Source organism: Megascapheus bottae, chromosome 32 (assembly GCF_031878675.1).
Source record: "Megascapheus bottae isolate mThoBot1 chromosome 32, mThoBot2.hap1, whole genome shotgun sequence".
Lineage (NCBI taxonomy): Eukaryota > Metazoa > Chordata > Mammalia > Rodentia > Geomyidae > Megascapheus > Megascapheus bottae.
This window is the reverse complement of record NC_143540.1, coordinates 6,799,400-6,819,759: the sequence shown is the minus strand read 5'-3', so window position 1 is coordinate 6,819,759 and position 20,360 is coordinate 6,799,400. Positions and strand designations below refer to the sequence as shown.

Sequence of the window (20,360 nt, the reverse complement as noted above, 5' to 3'; positions counted from 1 at the left end):
CATGATTCAGATCCATTCTGTTAATTTGTTAGATGTTATGTACAAATTTTAGATAGTAGGAACTGAAGAGTTTAAGACTTTCTGTGGCTAAAGATGTTGTAGATTTATTCTTGTGCTTAAATTTTCCATAGACTAAGATTTTTAAATTAGCTCCTCTTTATGTTGCCTTTATGGTTCAGAGAAATGAACACTTTTCATAGTTTAACTATTTTTCTTTCTCTTTTCATTCTCTTTCCATATCCCTTATTATATTTCACTCAACAACAAAAATGCCCTTTCAGAAACACAAAGTAGATCTTTTCTACAAGCTACGTCATGTGATGAATGAACTTATTGACCTGCGAAGGCAGCTACTATCTGGTCATTTGACCCAGGATCAGGTGCGGGAGGTTAAACGGCACATCACAGTGCGCCTGGACTGGGGTAATGAGTAAGTATAAATATTACTTGGGCATCTCTCAGTTTTATGTAGGATAACTCAGTCCTCAGAGAATTTAAACTTGATCGATGTTTTGCTGTAATGATTGAAAGATAATGTGAAATTCTCCACTGAGGGTTTTACTTTTTCAATTTGTTCTAGGTATGGTGGTTGGTTCTAGTTAGCAAAGAACACTCACTGTTTCTAGTTATAAACTCTCAGCTTCTGTTTTTACTTATAGAACAAAAAATTAATGAATTGGACCTGGGTGCCAGTAAGCCATATGTATAATCCTAGTTATTTAGGACACTATTGTCCTAAGGACTCAGATTCAAAGTCTTTGGAAGAATCTATCTCCAGTTAACTAGCAAAAATGCTGGACTGAAGGCATGGCTCAAGTGGTAGTATGCCATCTTTAAGCAGAAAAAGCCAAGGTGCAAGCTTCGTGTTAGGCTCTGAGCCTAGAAGAAATCTCCTATCCCCAGAACATCGACATATGTAAAGAACTTTAAAAAACTAAGCAGAATCCTCAAATATCCACAAAGAGAATCCAGAAGGTCCACTTTGAGAATAAGATTAAAGAAACAAAGAAATAAATGTCACTTTCAAAATGACACATTCAGAATGAGAAGATATTGCCTAGGTTGGCTTTGAACCATGATCCTCAGATCTCTATCTCCTCAATAGGTAGAAGTATACTTGGCTAAAGAGAAAATTTTATGGAAATAAGGAGAATTTTCCAGAACCAGAAAATATAAGATTACAAAAGCCCAATATACATTTAATGAATGGGGGAAGAAGCAAACTCAAAACTTCCATAGAGAAGCATATTAAGATATTTTAGCATTCTTGGGATGAATCTTTAAGGATTGCTCCTTTCTGTTGAAGAGACTTGAGGATGTGCTCTTGAAAAGTGGAAGACAGACAAAAAGGGAAAGAAACAGGCTATAAGTCTGAATGGATATAGTCCAAAATGATACTGGATATTCCTGAATACTCCTCCCACTTATGAGTGACTTATCTCCCTTCAGTTATTCCAGTAATTCAAGAATACCCATTTTTCAGCTTCTATAACATGTACTAGGCTCATTCTGAGCTTAAAAAATGGTAGTGAGGCCAGATGTGGTGGCTCAGGACTGTAATCCTAGCTATTCAGGAGGCTGAGATCTGAGGATTGCAGTTCAAAGCCAGCCTAGGCAGTGAAGTCCATGAGACTTGTATCTCCAATTAACCACCAGAAAAGCAGAAGTGGCGCTGTGGCTCCAGGGGGAGGGCGGTAGCCTTGAGTGAAGAGCTCAGGGACAAAGCCCAGGCCCAGAGTTCAGGTCCTACGACCGACCAAAAAAAAAAAAATGGCAGTGAGACTGGGAGTGTGGCCCAGTGGTAGAGTGCTTGCCTAGCATGCACCAAGCCTTGGGTTCAATTCCTTGGTATCATGCATACAGAAAAAGCCGAAAGTGGCCCTGTGTCTCAAGTGATAGAGTGCTAACATTGTTTAGAAAGTGATGCTGGGGCTCAAATAGTAGAGCTCTAGTCTTGAGAAAGCTCAAGGACAGTGTCACAGTCCTGAGTTCAAGCCCCAGGACTGGCAAAAAAGAAGCAGAAACAAAAATGGCAGTTGACTAAGGGTTGACTCAGAATTCTTTCTGATGGAGCCCTCTAAGGCTTTGAATTACTCTATATGAAATTCTTTGAATTTTACACATCTTTACAATGTTCTGTATTTTATTTTATTCTGTTGTCCATATTATCTTTTTTTCATGTGGTACCTAATCTGAATCACAGATACAGTGATCATAGAAAATAGTTTTTAGTTAGTTAATTGCACACAAAGTATGCTTTAGGGCATTAGGCTTTAGTTCTCTCCCTGAACTGGTTAAAAAATGATGGAATATTAAGGTGTCTTCTGGACAGTGCCTTTTCTATTGCTTATAGTAAAGAGAATATATAATGACCATATGAACGAGATCTAAGCATATTTATAAAAATAAAATGAATAGTAGCAACTAATAATAGCTACCTTTTCCTGAAAATTTACTTAGGCTATATTACCTCTAAGCAATATGAGAAGTAAAATTAACATGATTTATAATTGAAGGGACTGGCCCTCAGAGAGGTTAATCAAGTGGCCAGTTGAGAGAGCAAAGCTGAGCTTTTCTCAAGCTAAGTGTATCACTCTGAACCTCAGATACTTCAGTTAAACCTGCTGACTTCCAGTAATAACTATATAAATTAAGCACTTATATCTTCAAGTGATTTCAATTACTTGAGTCATAATAGTCTGTGGGATGAGTGTGCATAACAATACATCAATGTAGAAAAAAGTAGGAACTGAATTATGTGTCCACTAGGCATGACAAAAGAACTAACTCATAGTTAATTCACATAGTGAATTTACATAGTGGTTACCAAGGAAAGGTAGTATGCTAAGTCCAAGGTATAGTGATCATAGACAAGAAAAAGAAGAGAGGGAAAGTGGTTAGAGAAAGGAAAGGAGTGAGAGAGAGAGCGAAGGGAAGGAAGAGAAGAGAGAGAGATTTGAACAACAAAAGTTTAATAAGCATTTTGACCACATATACCCAGACTTCTTTTTTTTTTTTTTTTTTTTTTTTGCCAGTCCTGGGCTTGAGCTCAGGGCCTGAGCACTGTCCTTGGACTTTTTTCTCAAGGCTAGAGCTCTACCACTTGAGCCTCAGCACCACTTCTGGCTTTTTTCTATGTATGTGGTACCGAGGAATTGAACCCGGGTCTTCAGGCATGCTAGGCCATACTCCTGGCCCATATCCAGACTTCTTATAGGGGCAAGGAGCAAGGAGCAGTGAGTACAATGTCAGAAATTGTGAGAACTCTGATAAATCACTGAAAATTGATACAAATTTTAAAAATCCTGAAAGGGAAAATGTTGAGCCATAAACCTTTCTACCTAAATATCTACTTGGAGGAAACTTGTTGGGAAATATTTCCTGCAGATTACAAACCAAACTTCTTTTGCTTAGTTCAACAACAATTATCTTTCATTGAAAAGAAAGAAGTAATATGAATGAGTTGTTTTAAGTAAAAATCTGAGAAGGAGAAAAATTATAGAGGGGGAGTAAGGGAAAGGAAGAACAAAATGCAAGGCATAATGGCGCATGAGGCAGGAAGCCTCATCACCGTGAGGCAAGCCTAGACCACATGAGGAATTCAGACATTAAGCTGTAGTTTAGCTAATGACATAACACATAGTAATGATGGTTTCAATAGCAGCAGCAGTCACATAGGATACTGAGTACTTTACATGGACTAATCCTGAGAATACCTCTGATAGTAGATCAGTGAGACTTGGGGGAAGAGCCAGCAAAGCAATCTGACATCAGAGCCATGCTCCTGATTCCTCTTCTGCATTGCGTTCCTTTATTGTGAGAAAAGAGAAGAGATCATTCCCTGCATGTGTCGGTCTCTGTTCTTGAAGTTACCCATGGGAAGAAAGAAGCAGGAACTGTTCTTTCAGGGTGAAATTTGTAGTGAATATTATTTTGCTTTTTTTCGGTACACTCCCTGTCTTCTCCCAGTAAGGATGGTCACTTGTTTAATTTTACTAACTATTCTTCATTGAAGATAGTCTGATTGGAGATAGTAGATGTAATTTAGTTTTAGTTTTTGCCATGTCATCCATTATCATTCTTAATATTTCCCAAGATAATGAAAGGTACTGTGTTCTAGCTACTTAGAGGAACAGGAAAGTACTCTGTTATCAGGAGAGGAATCATGATGAATGAACTTTTGCTTGACTTAAAAGAACTATATTCCTTGTATCCAAACTGTTGGTTTGATACATTTTCAGATCCCAAAGAGTGTCTGTGGGGTATGTGGATTGGCAATTGACTGGACAAGCAAGTTAAGGGTGTCACAATGCTAAGGGGAGAGTTTGACCTATTTTTGCAAGTTCTGTATCTGTGGTTTCTGCATCTGTAGATTCAACCAACAATGGATGTCAAGGATTTTTTTTTTAAGTTGCAATTGTTTTCCCCTATAGTATAACATCGTATTACAAATAATATACAGATGATGTAAAGTAGCTGAAAGATTATGTAGATTAAGGGACTTGCGCTTCCTTGGATTTAAAGTATTTATGGTGTGTGTGTAAGTGTGCATGGGAGGTGGATCCTGGAACTAATCCCTCAGTTGTCAGGGAACACCCATACGTTTCTAGACTTCTAATGATGAAAGAATATTTATGAAATATGCTGTCTTATTTTCCCTCTCTCTGCTGCCCTGCTCTCTCTCTGCCCCTCCCAAGCCCAGGCTTGCTTTGAATTTAGTATGTAGCTCACTTGGATTCAAGCTCATAATCATTTTGCTTCTGTAAGTGTTGGGATTACAGGCATGTACCAACCACCCAGTTTTTTTTTTTCCAGTTTTTTTTTTAAAGCTGAAATGATAATATACTGGAGGCTCAGAATATATTTTAAAGGGCAAAATTTATAATTCTAGTTCTAATACAAAAACAAATGCATATTTCTATTTCTGCTGTTTTTTACATGCATATGATGTATTTTAAATATTTGAGACCATGCCTGCAAAACTATTGGCTTTTTAATGTAAACCATTTTCATGAGAAGAGGGATTAAAAATGATGTACTGTACATAGCTTTCTGAAATGGAGAGAAATTAACAATAACTAGTAAAAGGCAATGGAATTGAATCATTCATATAAGAAGGCAGAATAAGGTATAAAACATCTTATAAATTGAAATATGTTAACTTCATTTGTCAGATTCACTGGCATAGTTTTACCATTAAACCAGAAACTGAAAAGGTTAAGGCTAATTATACCATTAATCTTTTCAGATCATGAACTTAAAAAAATAATTTAGTATCAAAATGTTTTTTCTCTTTAAAAATTCAAGTTCTTTTTAAAAAAGGAAAATGAGTTATAATATAGAAATGATCGGTGTTTTGTATTTCTTTCACAAAAGATAATGTGAGTTATCTTTTAATAAAAATGTGAGTGTTGGCCAGGAGTTTGGCCTAGTGAGTGCTCGCCTAGCATGCATGAAGCCCTGGGTTCGATTCTCCAGTACCACATACACAGAAAATGGCACTGTGGCTCAAGTGGCAGAGCATCAGACTTGAACAAAAAGTGTCCAACGACAGTGCCTAGGCCCTGAGTTCAAACCCCAGGAGTGGTAAAAACAAACCTTTAATCTCTATATAGAAAAATGTGTTTTTCTTTTTTCTGGCATGCCTAAAACATACATGTACTTTTTTTTTTTTTTTTTCGCCAGTCCTGGGCTTGAGCTCAGGGCCTGAGCACTGTCCTTGGACTTTCTCAAGGCTAGAACTCTACCACTTGAGTCTCAGCACCATTTCTGGCTTTTTTCTATGTATGTGGTACCAAGGAATCGAACCCGGGTCTTCGTGCATGCTAGGCAAGCCCTTTAACCACTAGGCCAAACTCCCAGCCCCCATATATGTACTTTTAAATTCTTAATTGTAATCGTTTTAGTATAGGCTAATATATTTTACATCTATATTCTTCATATATATAGATTTTCTATTTTTATTTTTCTGTTTTTTGCAGTATGTTTAATCTCAGATATTTTCCTTTAAACAGTTTGTAAATTACAAGTAAAATAAAGCTGTTTTGGGTGGGGGTGCGGGGAGGGAAATGGGGACCAAGACATGAGAAAGGGTATCAATGTATGTGAAGTAATGCGCCTTCTATCTGGTGAATATAATGTAACCCTACTATTAATTACAATAAAAAATATACGAAAAATATAAATAAATAAAGCTGTATTTTGGATGTACATTGACTTTATTTTAAATGAATGGGGATTTTATGTACAGAAAGAACCTACAGAGTTAATTCTTCTAATATATTATAAAGTTAGTTTATAATCTAGTTGCAAGGAAAAATATTTTTCTTCTAAAGTCCCATATAATACTTTGGCCAGACACCATAATTTATAACTCTTGTTTTGAAGTTAAGCATTACAAACATCTCAGAAACTGATAAAGAAGTATACTAATAGAATAGGGAGAAATAGAAAAATAAGCATAATTTATTAATGACCAGAATAAATCCATCCTTAATGAAATCAAGTACTATGTTATAAAGAGGGAGGTGAGTAATCTGAGAACATGCATGTTGATTGTAGCCTTTGTCTTTATTAGACATTTAGGCCTGGACCTGGTACCCCGGAAGGACTTTGAAGTAGTAGATTCAGACCAGATTAGCGTCTCTGACCTCTATAAGATGGTAAGAAATCAAAGATGGGTGGCTTGTTCCTTCATACCTTATTTTCCCCCTTGATATTGTTATGTTTATGATTATATGATTATGTTTTATAAACAATATTTTTAAAGTGGATCCTTTGTCTCTGTCTCAATAGACTTTACTATTCTTTTTTTTTTTTTTTTTTTTTTTGCCAGTCCTGGGCTTGAGCTCAGGGCCTGAGCACTGTCCTTGGACTTTCTCAAGGCTAGAGCTCTACCACTTGAGCCTCAGCACCACTTCCGGCTTGTTTCTATGTATGTGGTACCGAGGAATCGAACCCGGGTCTTCATGCATGCTAGGCAAGCACTTTAACCACTAGGCCAAACTCCCGGCCAGACTTTACTATTCTTATGATTAATTTCTACTTGCTTTCTAGCTAGAAATACAATGTAGAGATAGTGGGTTTACTGTCCTGTCTATGACAAATCTCTATTTTACTCTGTTGGTTTTTTTTCAACCTACAGTACACCAACATTAGCTTACAGTTTCTAACATTATTTCTCTTTCCACACACCTATTAAGAAGCTACAAAGAGCCAGTTAATGACTTGTTAATGTAGTCATTGAACCTGGAAATAAGGTACCAAGGTTTCTAAAGACATACCATTTTTATAAGGACAGCCTCTGTATGATGCTCAAAAGGGGTCTATATGCATAATTGTAAGAAAGCTCTTGAGTGATTCGGAAAGCAGAGTACTCCTAACATTCAGAACAGGAAAAAACATTGTAGATGACAAAACTTTTTTTTTTTTTTGGCCAGTCTCGGGGTTTGAACTCAGGGCCTGAGCACTGTCCTTGGACTTTCTTAAGGCTAGAGCTTTATCTACCACTTGAGTCACAACATGCTTCCAGCTTTTTCAGTGTATGTGGTACCAAGGAATTGAACCCAGGTCTTTGTGCATACTAGGCACACACTCTTGCCAGTAGGCCAAACTTCTGGCCCAAGAAATGTATAGCACTTTAAAGTAGAATAGATAGAGCATAGAAACCTGGGAGTTAAATGAATACATACTGAATTTCAAGTTTTAAAGTGGCTTTAAGCAAATTGTGATGGAACATGCTTCTAATTCCTGTACTTAAGAGGCTGAGGAAGGAAGTCTGTAGTTCAAGACCAGCCTGAGCCACTGAGATCCTGAGATCCAGGCTTAAGACAAAAATACATCCTTTAAAAAAATGGAATACTTTTAGGGGCTGAGAGTGTGGCCTAGTGGTAGAGTGCTTACCTACCATGCACCAAGACTTGGGTTCGATTCCTCAGTACCACATACATAAAAAAAGCTGAAAGTGGTGCTGTGGCTCAAGTGGTAGAGCTCTAGCCTTGAGAAAGCCCAAGGACAGTGCTTAGGCCCTAAGTTGAAGGCCCAGGGCTGGCCAAAGGAAAAAGAAATGGAAATACTTTTAAATGCCATATAGGATACCAAGTATGCTGCCTAGTACGGGACCTAAGGAAATTTTCCTAAATAATATACAAATATTGTCTGTTTCTGTATATTTCCTTGTTTATGTTTACTGATGTGCACAGCATTTTCTTTATCCATGATCTGTGAAGTTTCAGAGGTGTGAAATACAAAGATTAAAGATGAGCAACATTTAGCCTCTCCCTTAAATATCTAGCCATCTAGAATGTTGGTTTCTAACCCTTCCTGAGTCTTGAGGGTTAGTTGAAAGTTCCTTCCATAACAATGCAAATCTGAATTGTATACAAAGTTTTTGCAATCAGTTTTAGATAAATTATTGTATTCCTAGTGCTTGTTTCTGTTCATGGACCCCATGTTTGAAACTGCTCTGTGGAGCCATGACTCAAGTGGTAGAGGGTCAGCTGTTAATAACAAAAAAGCCAAACCAAGGGCACTGAGTTGCCCAGTAGTGCTACATATTCAAAAATATAGTTTTCCCTTAAAAACAATTTTATATATGAAGTTGTTTTTTTTTTTTTGCCAATTGTGGGGCTTGAATTCAGGGCCTGAGCACTGTCCTTGGACTTTTCTCAAGGCTAGAGCTCTACCACTTGAGCCACAGCACCACTTCCAGCTTTTTTCTATGTATGTGGTACCGAGGAATCGAATCTGGGTCTTTGTGCATGCTAGGCAGGCACTCTACTACTAGGGCAAACTCCCAGCCCCTGAAGTTTTCTTTTATGTGTTTACATTCTATATAATAACTTGTCCAGCTGTTAGGGACTTTATTTTATATTTAATGTGTCTTATAGGTACCTATAGTTCCATGAATGAACTTTGACATTCAATAATTATTGTTAGTGATACACGTATATCATAACTAGTATTGTTAATAATAAACATAATAAGTATTTAATAATAAGACACATTTCAGTTAATATTTTTCATTTTAGGGTTAAATGTTGTATGAATTTGGAAATGAAATGAAACAAAACCATTCTACTGCAGCAGTATTCTTTTCTCCCAGGTGATGTGAAGCAGTTCACCAAATAAGTTGATTCACACCTCTAGGGTCCAAAAGGAAGAAAGGGTAGAAACACTGATTGTTGAGTTTGCCAACACTAGGCTCTAAATGTTTGTGAACTCACCAGTCTTCTTGGCCAGGATTTACTTCTAAATAGGAATGACTTTTCTATAATTAATTATGAAGAAGGATATCAATTGTAGTGGTAATAAGATATAAGTGTAGCTATATAGAACCATTGTCACCTGCTTATGGGAGATGAAGTTGCATTAGGCAGAACTTTTATCTATGCTTTAAAGATGAAAAATGCACACCTGGTAAATATGAGTCAGAATTCAAAACCAGTCTCTCATTAGGTTCGTAACTATTGCATCACAGATTCCCATTGAATTTGAATTCACGATGACCTCCTGGAGAAGACAAAACAGGCTCGATCTCAGTTTTACCATTGAGGAAAAGTCTCATAGACTGTGAGGGACATAGCTGGAATTGGAATCTGCTTCTTCTAACTTTACTCAGGAGCAAAGAAACACCATGGAGAAATGTTTGAGAAGGAACCCTTTCTTTAAGGGCTTTAGTGTAGAAAACCTGAAGAAGCTGTATATGACAGCTCAGTAAATGGTACAGGGTAAGAAGACATTTCCAAATCAGTAGCACAACAGCAAATACCCACCTGTGACCTGGCTAATATCAAGAAATACAGAGGCAGGAGTTTGAATTCAAGCATCACCACATTCTTATTGTGTGACCTTCAACAAATCACTCCTTTATGCTTAGCTTTCGTTGTTTCCATCAAGTATGGATATAGTTTTTTAACAAAATTATCAGAATTGAATGAGCTCCTGAATATACAAACCATAGTAGGCTGCCTAACCTAAAGGTTTTTAATAAATGTTAGTTTTCTCCCCAGTAGAGTGAGTCTTTTCTTTTTTTTCTTTCCATAGCATTTGTCTAGTCGGCAGAGTGTACAACAAAGCACATCCCAGGTAAGCAGCTGACCCAGGCCTGCCAGTCCTTTCCCTTAATTCTTTCTTCTAAAAGATCATAACATATTAAAGCACCAAGAAATAATACACACACCAACTTCTGGACTGTGTGTTACCTTTCTTCTAAGGAGCCTTGACCTCCGAGGAGTTTTCAGCAGTCTCTAGTCCTCTGTACAAGTTTACCTAAACACAGTTAAAAGGAAATTGACTGACAGACAAAAATGAATCTACATGGGAAAAAATTAAAATGTTAAAAATGGTACTAACTTCCTAACAGTATAAACCAAGTATGTCACCATCATAACAACATCTTGAAGAAAAGGCTTTGAGCCAGGAATGATAACTCATGCCTAGAAGCCAAGCTACTTGAGAGATGGAGCTCAGAAGGATTAGAGTTTGAGGCCAGTCTGGGCAATAAGTTAGCAATCCAACCAGTAAGCAGGACATGGTGACACATACCTATTGTCCCAGCTATGTAAGGATAAATAAGGGAGGAATAATTAAGAGCATTGTGGTTCGGGCTAGCTTGGGCAAGAATATGAAACCTTATTTTTTAAATAACTTGGGCCAACCGGTAGAATGCTTGCTTAGAAAGTGCAAAGCTCTAAAAAACCAACAACAACAACAACAAAAAAAGAAAGTTCGAGACTTTTAAGTTCAAACTCCAGTGTTGCTTAAAAAAAAGTGAAAAAGGCTGATAGTTGATCCCTGGGGAATTTAGATTTAGAACCTGTTCACTTGTAAGTTGAAATTTCAGTTCCCAAATTCCCTTCCTTGTATTGATTCCTCCCAGATGCTTGCTTGCTTATTGACATAGCATCCCCTCATTGGCACAAAAAACTGGCAGAGAGCAAATACTCCAGCATCTCTTTTAAATAATTCCCTTCAGCTGTATATGAGACTTAGTAACTCTTTTTTGTTGTTTATTTAGTAGAATAAACAACTGCTTTTTACTTACCTCTTTAGGTAGACACAATGCGTCCACGCCATGGTGAAGCCTGTCGGATGCCAGTGCCACATCACTTCTTCCTCAGCCTGAAAAGTTTCACGTATAATACCATTGGAGAAGATTCTGATGTTTTCTTTTCTCTATATGACATGAGAGAAGGCAAACAGATCAGGTAAGAGATAGTAGTAAGTTTCAAATACATTACAATGGCATCTCTGGCTTTCACAGGAGATGCATGTACAGAGTGATAGATTAATTTTATCTTATTAGCTGAGAGTTTGGCCTTGGTTCCTAGTATATCCAAAGTTATTTAAGCCATTCTATGTTGTTAGCTTTCTATCTCTGTGATAGAATACCTGAGATAAGCAGCTGGTAAAGAAGACTTACTTTGACCCATGCTTTCATTCCATGGTCAGCATAGCCATTGCTTTAAGACCTGTGGTAAGATAAAACATCATGACATGGAGCATGTGATGGGGCAAAGCTACTCACTTCATGGTAGCCAGGAAGCAGAGAGAGATCAGACAAGGGGCTAGGATCCCAGGATATCCTTCAATAATATCACCCAGTCACCTGCTTCCTCCAACCAATTCTCATTTCCCAAAGGCACCAGTAGCTGAGGACCGTGCCTTCACAAAAGCCTCTGAGAGAAATTCCAGATCCAACTTATAATATATAAATACACACACACACACACACACACACACACACACACACACACACACAGCCTATTTCTACATAGAAATAGGTATAGGGTTTTATTTTTTAATATGAAAAGAAGTCTATAGATGAAATACCATAATTTCTCTTGAAGGAAAGTGCAATAAAGATGTTACCAGTTAGGATGGGAGGAACAGAGATAAAAGAGAGTCATTAAAGCATGTTCCAGTGGCTCCTTTCTGTAATCCTAACTACTCAGGAGACCAAGATCTGATGATCTCAGTTCAAAGCCAGCCTAGGCAAGGAAGTTCATTAGACTCAATTTCCAGTTAACCACTAGAAAGCCAAGAGTGGAGCTATGAGTCAAGTAGAATACTAGTAGCCTTGAGGGAAAGATCTAAGGGATAGCTCTAGGACCTGATTTCAAGCCTCAGTACCAGCGCAGAGACATGGAGAAAGAATAATCAAAGTATGTTATATATATATATAAAAATGTCACTTACCCTATTACTTTTTTTTACTATTTATATATGTTAATAAAGTGTTTTAAAGATTTTTCCTAGTTAGGCAAAGATTGAAAAGATAAATACTACAGACCTTTTTTTTAAACAAGAAATACTAAAGGAAGTCCTTTTAAAGTTCACCTTTAGTAGGAGCACAAAAATGAACAAGAACATCAGATCTTAACTTGAATTTATATTCTTGAAAAGAAAGAATAAGTTGTCATGCAATGGACCATTGAGAGAATAACAAGAGATTCCTAAATGAAAACACAATGGATAAAATGAAAACCTTAGTTGAAAGGTTAAGTACAGCAGAGAGTAGAGCAGAAACAATAAAGAAGGAAATGAGTAATTAAAGTTCAGGAAATCCAAGCTTTTTTAATAGGACTCTAGAGGTAAGAAACAAAGCAAATAAAGGAAATTCTCAGTGAAGTAATTAGGGAAACTTTGTTTAGACTTTTAAAACACAAATTTCCAATTCAAAAGGACCATTTAGTATGCAGACACTGGATAAAACACATTTACAACAAGACACAAAGCATATAATTTTAAATCACTAGTGACAAATACTTTGAAGGCTTCAAAATGAAAACAGAAAGGAAAAGGAAAAAAGTGTATACCAAACATCAAGAATCAAAAAGCTAGCTGAATGCTTGTGGCTTATAGCAACTCAGGAGTCTGAGGTCTGAAGATCATGGTTCAAAGCCAGCCCAGGCAGGAAAGTCTGTGAAATGCATATCTCCAGTAAACTACTCAAGTGGCAGAAGTGACACTGTGGCTCAAGTGATAGAGTGCTAGCCTTGAGCCAAAGAAGCTTCAGGGACAGTGCTCAGGCCCCGAGATCAAGCCCTAGGACCAGCACACAAAAAGGATCAAGGTAAAGGTATTTCCAAATATATAAAGCTTTGTTTTTTCTTATTCCTGATTTTGTTATTCAGTCTCTTTTTTCCATTTAAGGTGCTGGGAAGCCTGGCCTCCCAAGGTCAGAGGTAGTTGGAGCTGGTTATCCTAGGAAGGGCCTAGATAGGAGTCTAAGATGGGGTTAGGGGGAAGGTGTTCTGTTCTGTTCAGTTGTTTGGTTGAGTTTGGTTCTGTTCCATTTGGCCCACAGTGGTCTGTCCTGTCCAGTTTATCAGACGTGGGTCAAGAAGTAGCACTCACTGGGCACCAGTGGCTCACACCTGTACTCTTAGCTTCTCAGGAGGCTGAGATCTGAGGATTGCTGTTCATAGCTAGCCCGGGCACAAAAGACCATGAGACTCTAATCTCCAATTAAACACCAGAAAACCATAAGTGGCACTGTGGCTCAATGTGCTAGAGCAGTGTCCTTGAAGAGTTCTGAGACAGTGTACAAGCCCAGAGTTCAAGCCCTAGGAAGTGGCCCTCACTAAGTCCAAGCTGTGGTGGGAAGGGGATGAGGGCGGGGGAATGGGCCTCATCTGGTTCTCTACTTCATTCTTCACTAATATTCCCCTGCTGGCATTTTTTGCCGTTCTAGACAGTTGTTTTTTTCTTTTAAAAGTTTATTTCTCAGTGTTTTTCTTTAAGGAGCTGCTACAAAATGTGATCTACCAAATAAAAAGAATAAGTAAAGGAAGAGAATAACTTAGGACCTAAGGAAAAAGGGTATGTAACACAGAACAAAGAAAAGGAGTATCTCAAATGTTGATAAAGAGAAATATCAAGATGTCTGCTGAGTAGTAGATCTTAGTATTAACTGGTTAGTATTTGAACAAGTCCAAAAGGCACTAGGAGAGTTTTTTTTTCCTCTTTTAAAAATTTTACTTTTTGGGGGCCGGGAGTTTGGCCTAGTGGTAGAGTGCTGGCCTAGCATGCACGAAGACCCATGTTTGATTCCTCGGTACCTATACATAGAAAAAATCCAGAAATGTTGCTGAGGCCCAAGTGGTAGAGCTCTAGCCTTAATTAAGAAAGTCCAACGATAGTGCTCAGGCTCTGAGCTCAAGCCCAGGGCTGGCAAAAAAAAAAAAAAAAGTTTTACTTTTTTGTTGTTATTATAAAGGTCATAATACAGTGGGTTTACAGTTATGTAAGTCAGGAAATGAGTGTATATGTCTTTTTGGACAGTGTCACCCCTTCCCTCACTCTCTCACAGTTTTTCTTCCTGTCCCCACCCACATGTTATATAGTTCATTTTCAACATAGTGCCTAGTGTGTAGCACTGCTGCATTTGTTAGGAGAGATTTCTTTAAAACAGTGAAATCAAAGGGCTGAAGATGTAGCTCAATGGTGGTCTTGCTAGCGTGCAGGGAGGAAAAGATGAAATGCCAGGCTTATTGGCTGTCTTGAAAGGAAAAGAAATTTACATGACTAAAGGAACGTGGGAGTTGAATTAGTGAAGAGCACCTCTCTAGACAAATGATTTTTCCAGTGGTCTTTATTAGTAGTCTTAGTCCATGCTTCTATAATAGAATGGGGCTTGGAGATGGGACTCAAATGGTAAAGTGCTTGCCTAGCCCATACAGAGCCCTAAATTCAGTCCTTAGTACCTGAGCCATGCCTCTCATTCTTTTAGCTTTAGCTGTTTTTCTGTGTTTGTTTGTTTGTTTGTTTTTGAGATTGGATACTGAGCTTTTACCCAGGTTGATCTCTGATGGGTCTTGCTGTCTCAGTCTCCCAAGTAACTAGGACTATAGGCATGTACCCCAATGCACAGCTTGCTCTTTGCACTAGTATCTTCTTTGTTTAGATTGGCCTCCAACTCCAATCTTTTTCTCAGTCTTCTCAGCTAAGTATTGACAGGTATAAGCTACCACTCCCAATCCTGGCCCCTATGTTTTCTGTTATATTAATTTCCATATTCACAGACGGGTCATTGTTTAGCTTACTTTCTGTATACCACTGGGAGGCAGTGTTAATATACCTGGGTCTCTGCTAATTTAGCACTCTTCTAAAGCCTCAGGATGTCAGTGTTTCATTTCATCACTCCACTGACTTTCCCTACTCAGTCTATTTGGGTTACACTTTTCTCCTAGACTTGCCTTCAGAAACTGTGCTCTTTTGATTACAGTGTGCATGTATAAACACTTCACTAGCCACTTATATGGACGCTGTGCAAAGCAAGCTACAGAGTCCTTATCTTCTCCTCCTGGAGTTTACTCAGCATTCAAAATACCCTTGTGTAGAGTAAACTTTTTCTTGAAAATCAGCTGCTTCTATAATTGAAATAGAGGACACTGCTTGATAGTTAAGCATTCTACCTAAATGAGATAATTTGACTCTGAAGATCTCAGGAGCCCTTGGGGAGAAATTTTCATTTAAAATGATCAGAGAGCACTTGGTTTATTAAAGTTAACAGTTTTGTTTCCCTCTGCAAATGAGGTCATATCTTGTAATGCAACCAGAGCTTACCTGCAGGCTGTGAATTATAGCCCTGCAGTTAAGTATTGCTATAGTCTGAACTGTTTTAACTTGATAGGAGATGCAGACTCTCGCTGACTACTCCACATACTCACTGGATTTCCTGTAAGTCCCAGCAGAGTTACAGACAAACCAGTACCCTGCTGACTGTCAGCATCACTTTGTTTCTCTTCCCTGTGCTCTGGTCTGTCATTGTCAGTATGTGCATTGTTCCTAAAAATTACAAAGGCAAAGAGAAACTAATAATTCTCTCTCTTACTTTTTTCCTCTCTCTTTTCCCCTTTTCCCACTACTCCACACACAGGCATACCATAAAGTAGGAACTGGTGCCTTGTCTGGGAGGAAGCCAGCAAATAGTTATTTACATGACATGGTGTATAATTGTATCATCTTGATAAGTTTAATTTCTAATACAACTCAAAATAAAGTTTAGAGAGAATGAATGCAAATTAGAGTTTACAGCTAATACATCTCAAACCACTGGTCATGCTATGCTGACATCCATCTTTGAGGAAGACCAAATGAGAAGAAAAAAAACTAAATTGAAAGAGTTAGAGGGATTCTTTTAATTTTATTTGAGAAAATGGCTTTCATTTCCAAAACACTATTATTACAAAACACTGTCCTTCAGGATAGAGTCTTCCAGTGCAGGGCAGACACCAAACACACATGAATTGCCCTCAGTGAAGTATGTGAAAATGTAGTGCAATACTATGATTATAATGCTCATAAAAACAAGTGATCTTAAAATTAGGCTTATCTTGGAACCGGGAGTTTGGCCTAGTGGTTAAAGTGCTTGCCTAGCATGCATGAAGACCCGGGTTCGATTCCTCGGTACCACATACATAGAAACAAGCCGGAAGTGGTGCTGAGGCTCAAGTGGTAGAGCTCTAGCCTTGAGAAAGTCCAAGGACAGTGCTCAGGCCCTGAGCTCAAGCCCAGGACTGGCAAAAAAAAAAAAAAAAAAAAAATTAGGCTTATCACAAATTCAAATTATGGAATTAATTGTTTCTTGGCCAGTCCTGGGGCTTGAACTCAGGGCCTGCTGCGCACTGTCCTTGGGCTTTCTCTAGGCTAGGGCTCTACCACTTGAGCCACAGCATCACTTCTACTTTTTCTGTGTGTATGGTACTGAGGAATTGAACCCATGTCTTCATGCATGCTTGGCAAGCACTCTACCACTAGATCAAACTCCTAGCTGAATTTTTTTATTTGTGAGTCCTGGGGCTTGAACTCAGGGCCTGAGCACTAGGCTTTCTCAAGGCTAGTGCTCTACCCCTTAAGCCACAGCACTTCCAGCTTTTCTATGTATGTGGTACCAAGGAACTGAGCCTGGGTCTTCGTGCATTCTAGGCAAGCACTCTACCACTAGGCCAAACCCCCAGTCTTTGCTCATTGTATGTCCATACTTCATCATTATAAGGACAACTAAATATAGAGTACTTCACTTGTACCTTATTAAAGAGGAATGTCTGTCAATCATCTTTAGAAAAGATCAACAGTGGGGCCGGGAGTTTGGCCTAGTGGTAGAGTGCTTGCCTAGCATGCATGAAGACCCGGGTTCGATTCCTTGGTACCACATACATAGAAAAAAGCCAGAAATGGTGCTGAGGCTCAAGTGGTAGAGCTCTAGCCTTAAGAAAGTCCAAGGACAGTGCTCAGGCCCTGAGCTCAAGCCCAGGACAGGCAAAAAAAAAAAAAGAAAAGAAAAGAAAAGATCAGCAGTTCATTAGATATAGTTTCTCATTCAAATGACTTAAGTGAAAATAATACATTATTGCTCTTACAAAGAGATATATGTATAATTACAAGCTGGTTTGTAAATATTTAGAGTTTTTCTGCATCTACTCTTTTTAGTTTAAACATGCAGTTCCTTACATTTCTCTTTCCTACATTTCAGTGAGCGGTTTCTGGTGAGACTGAACAAGAATGGTGGGCCACGGAACCCAGAGAAGATAGAACGAATGTGTGCCCTTTTTACAGTATGTTCATATTCTCTTCTCCTTTTATGTTATTGATTGTAACCAGGGGTCTGCTGTGTGGATATTGTCCCCTGGCAATGAGCATTTATTCTAATTTTCCAAACGTAGTTATGAGTGGGACTTGATGTATGTTTCTGTCAGGTTTTAGTGAAATATTTATAGAGAATTTAAATTAGCTATGATTTCAGCTGAGTTTTTGTTAAAGAAATGTGGTCAAGTGACTTTTAGAATTTTATCAACTATTTTACAGAAAGCCTCTGATGTATATAGCTGCTCTTAGAGGCATTCACCCCAATCTACAGCATGGTCTGTAAGTTCATATGAAGAAGGACAAACTAAACAGTCTTCTTCTAAATACAAGAGGGTCTTTTTCTGCTCTGATCTACACTTTAGTGGTCTCTGTAATCATGACACTATCAACTCAGAGGAGGCTTATTGAAAACTATGAAACCTTACACACTGCCTTTTGTATTGTATTCTCCAGATTAATTCAGCTTTGTTGACTTTTTCACTCTACTAAAAAACTTAATTTTTAACCATATGGATATTTGCTAAAGAAAACTGCCACCATTAGAAACGATTTTAAATTCTTGTTATTATAAAGCTGATGTACAGAGGTGATAGTTACATAAGGCAACAAAGAGTGCATTTCTTTTTGGACAGTGTCACCCCTTTACAAGCCATTTTTAACTTTGATCTCTTATTGATAACAGATAAATTAAAAGTCATTGGTCAGATGTGGCAGAGTAACTTAGCCAGATCCCATTTCAACATAAAAACAAAACTAACAGAAACCATACTGAACTTAGGAATGTATGGTAGTCTCACATTATCATTGATCCATCTGGGGACCTGATATGTGACTTTCTTTGAAAGCTAAAATTGGGTATGTTTACTTGGCTTCATTTACAACTATGTTTTTCAAAATGTTGTTACTGTACTATCAGAAACCATTTTTGCAAGTATAATTTTCATTATAAATACTCCAGATATATAGGAAGACTTCTAAGTCTAGATGTTCACTTTGAACTTAGCATGCCAGGCTTAGGAAATAAAGAACAAGAAAAGCAGACCAATGCAGGAAAAACAGACAATGGCAAAGGGAGTTAACATGGTTTAGTTTGGGAAGATCAGTGCTCTCTCTTCTCTTCCATAGACAAAGATCAAAGGAGAGAATCTAGATCACAGTTAATGGGATTTAGGTTAAACTGCTGGCTGAATTGAGAGTGCCTGACCCCTAGGTCTCTGAGACCTCCTTACTGAAACAGAACTAGAAAGGGATGAGACTTACGTAGAATGTCTGAGTAACCATGAGATTTTTTAAATACCCTGATTTTCTAGTATTTTTTAAGTATCCTGATTCCCTAGTATTTTTTTTTATATCCTGATTCCCTAGTATTATCTAGTAAAAGAGCAAGAATAATTGTCTTGTTTGGGTTTGTGGGGTGTGTGTGTGTGTGTGTGTGTGTGTGTGTGTGTGTGTGTGTGTTATCCTTGAATTGTTAAATAGGATGAGTTTGGACCTTGTCTCTTGAAAAACGAACTTATTAATTATGATGATATTTGAATGTAATTACAGTGAGTCAAAATTTTCATTTCACATTTTAATTATCTATATGGGCCCAGGAGCCAGAGCTGTAACTTTAATTTTATAAATCAAAGATACACATATTTATGTGCTCCTATTTTGCCACAATAGAGAGGCACAACTGCTAAATATATCCCTTTGTAGTACAGCCCTGAATTTTTTTTTCAAAGTCTAAAACAGAGCTAGACATGGTGGTGAATATAATCCCAGATGCAGGAGGATGGATGTTCAGGGCCTACCTATGCAAAAGTTAACAAGACCCTGTCTCAAAAACATGCTCGACATATTCGTTTACTACTGAAATCCCAGCTAGAAGGGAAGAAATGGTAGGAAGCTTTTATTCTAAAACTGGCATTGTACATAAAAGAGACCCTATCTGAAAAACTAAAGCCAAAAGTATAGAAAGAAGTATGTAAGGATCACAGTCCCAGCCAACTCAGAGAGAAAGCAAAACCTTATGTGAAAAAAAAAAACAAACCTAACCAGGCTCTGGTGGCTCTTGCCTGCAATCCTAGCTACTCAAGAGGCTGAGATCCAAGGATCATGTGTTCAAAGCCAGATTGGGGAGGGATATCCATGAGACTTCTTAATTCCAGTTAACCACCAGAAAACCAGAAGTGGCACTGTAGCCCAAATTTTAGATCACTAGCCTTGAGTGATGAACTCAGGGACAGTGTCCAAGCCTGAGTTCAAGTCCTTCAACTACCTCCAACAAAAAATAAGCTAAAAAGAGAAGGGTTGGAGGCATGGTTCAAGTGGTGGAGCATCTGCCTAGCAATATTTACAGTTTTGAGTTCAAATATTAATATCCCCCCATAAAAAAAACCCTTGGCAAACATTATAACCATCTAGAATCAAAAAGCTTCAGTTTTACCACTGTACCTTACTTTTTAATGTCTCCTTTTCTTTCATTTGTTCAGAGTCATTCAGCAGGGCAGGGCTGGGACAAGGGGAAGGCAAGCAAAACACCATATCCCAAAAGTGAGTGGGTCTTTAAGTTTTGTACGTTAGATGCCTTACTTGCCTCACCTTAATACTAATCTTGTGTCAGGATAGAAACATCAAGAGTCTGGATCTCTAAGCTTACTCCCTATCATGACAGCCCCTCTTTCCTGCTTTTTTGAAGACAAGCAAGCATGTGGGAGCAGTCAAAAGATAAAAGATGGGAAGGAAATGGAAGAACCTCTCCTGGAAGCAAAAGGGAAATGGGG

The 20,360-nt window shown here is 38.1% G+C and overlaps 1 protein-coding gene across 8 annotated transcripts in view; it reads left to right on the top strand.

Moving 5' to 3' along the window:
• Dock3 (dedicator of cytokinesis 3) overlaps positions 1 to 20,360 on the top strand; it is a 150,544-nt gene that overhangs the window by 47,785 nt on the left and 82,399 nt on the right. For all 8 annotated transcript variants that reach the window (XR_016533464.1, XR_016533463.1, XM_090323337.1 and 5 more), the window contains exons 6-10: positions 282 to 430; positions 6,578 to 6,662; positions 10,045 to 10,086; positions 11,053 to 11,207; positions 17,480 to 17,561. Coding sequence is in view for 6 of the 8 variants with exons in the window: in XM_090323337.1 (XP_090179463.1) it covers positions 282 to 430; positions 6,578 to 6,662; positions 10,045 to 10,086; positions 11,053 to 11,207; positions 17,480 to 17,561 (513 nt within the window). In the remaining 2 variants the exon portion in view is untranslated. The remainder of the gene's footprint in view (positions 1 to 281; positions 431 to 6,577; positions 6,663 to 10,044; positions 10,087 to 11,052; positions 11,208 to 17,479; positions 17,562 to 20,360) is intronic.